Here is a 983-nt window from a genome sequence, read left to right on the forward strand (position 1 = left end):
GGTAACGTATTTTGAGTCTTAATAATCCAAATAAAATATTTTGTGAGAATAATAAACAACGGCCTAAATCCCTTGATAGAATAATAACATTGCGTTTAAAAACAACAACAACAAAATGGTAAGCGACACTATTAAATTGTTTTAAGAGAGATTTTAGCAAGCTGTTTACGATACGTTGTAGAAACGAAGAACAGAAAAGAAAGGAAAATTGTATTTCTTGAATAATGTATTTCAAAACGCCTGCGGAAAGGAACGATGGAAAAGTCAAATATCACGCTGAAATGTATACTAGAAACATCTTATGTTCATAGAAGATAAATAAAGATAGCTTTATACACACACACACACACACACACACATATATATATATATATATATGATTGAACAGAAACAAACGCTATATACAGTGTTGAATTCTAGACGAGACGTATAGACTTAAACAAGAGACAATGGCAAAAATAGTCGAAATTGCTGAAGAGCATTTGTGGGACTCTATATGTGGAGGTAAGGAAAATATAATGTTATGTAGTATATTTCTATTTTAACAACAGCGAATTAAAAAACCAACATACAAAAAAGAAAAGAAAATCCCACGTATCAACAACCAAACAAGGAACTTAAAATCTTCGTGTTACTTACTAATGACCCAAAATACATTTTTAAAAATAGTTTGATGTTTTAATGTGTTACTAATCAATTATATAGAAACTCATTAAGTTCCTCATGCATTCTGGCAATTTCTCTCGGTTTCCTGTAATTCATACCGCCTCATGGGTCTCAGCAGACAAAATGGGAAAGGCGTTCCTCCGAAGGAGGGTGACGGAGATACGCAGGAACAGCCGCTCTGACTCATAGGGCTCGCATTTGCGGATAGCCAGCTCCGTGACTAGGGATATGGGGTACTACTAAAGCAGCGTGGTCCCGAACCCGCAGTCGCGCGTCCGCGCTAGCTAATCGTGAGTGGTCGATCCTAAGCCTCACTC

The 983-nt window shown here is 36.4% G+C and overlaps 1 protein-coding gene across 1 annotated transcript in view; it reads left to right on the forward strand.

Annotated features, from left to right (window-relative positions):
- Positions 1 to 983, forward strand: part of LOC106882258 (IQ domain-containing protein K) — a 51507-nt gene continuing 50524 nt past the window's right edge. Inside the window, exon 1 of the mRNA XM_014932869.2 lies at positions 1 to 504. Within this exon, the coding sequence (XP_014788355.1) occupies positions 450 to 504 (55 nt within the window). The 5' untranslated portion in view covers positions 1 to 449. The remainder of the gene's footprint in view (positions 505 to 983) is intronic.

Source organism: Octopus bimaculoides, chromosome 5 (genome assembly GCF_001194135.2).
Source record: "Octopus bimaculoides isolate UCB-OBI-ISO-001 chromosome 5, ASM119413v2, whole genome shotgun sequence".
Taxonomy (NCBI): domain Eukaryota; kingdom Metazoa; phylum Mollusca; class Cephalopoda; order Octopoda; family Octopodidae; genus Octopus; species Octopus bimaculoides.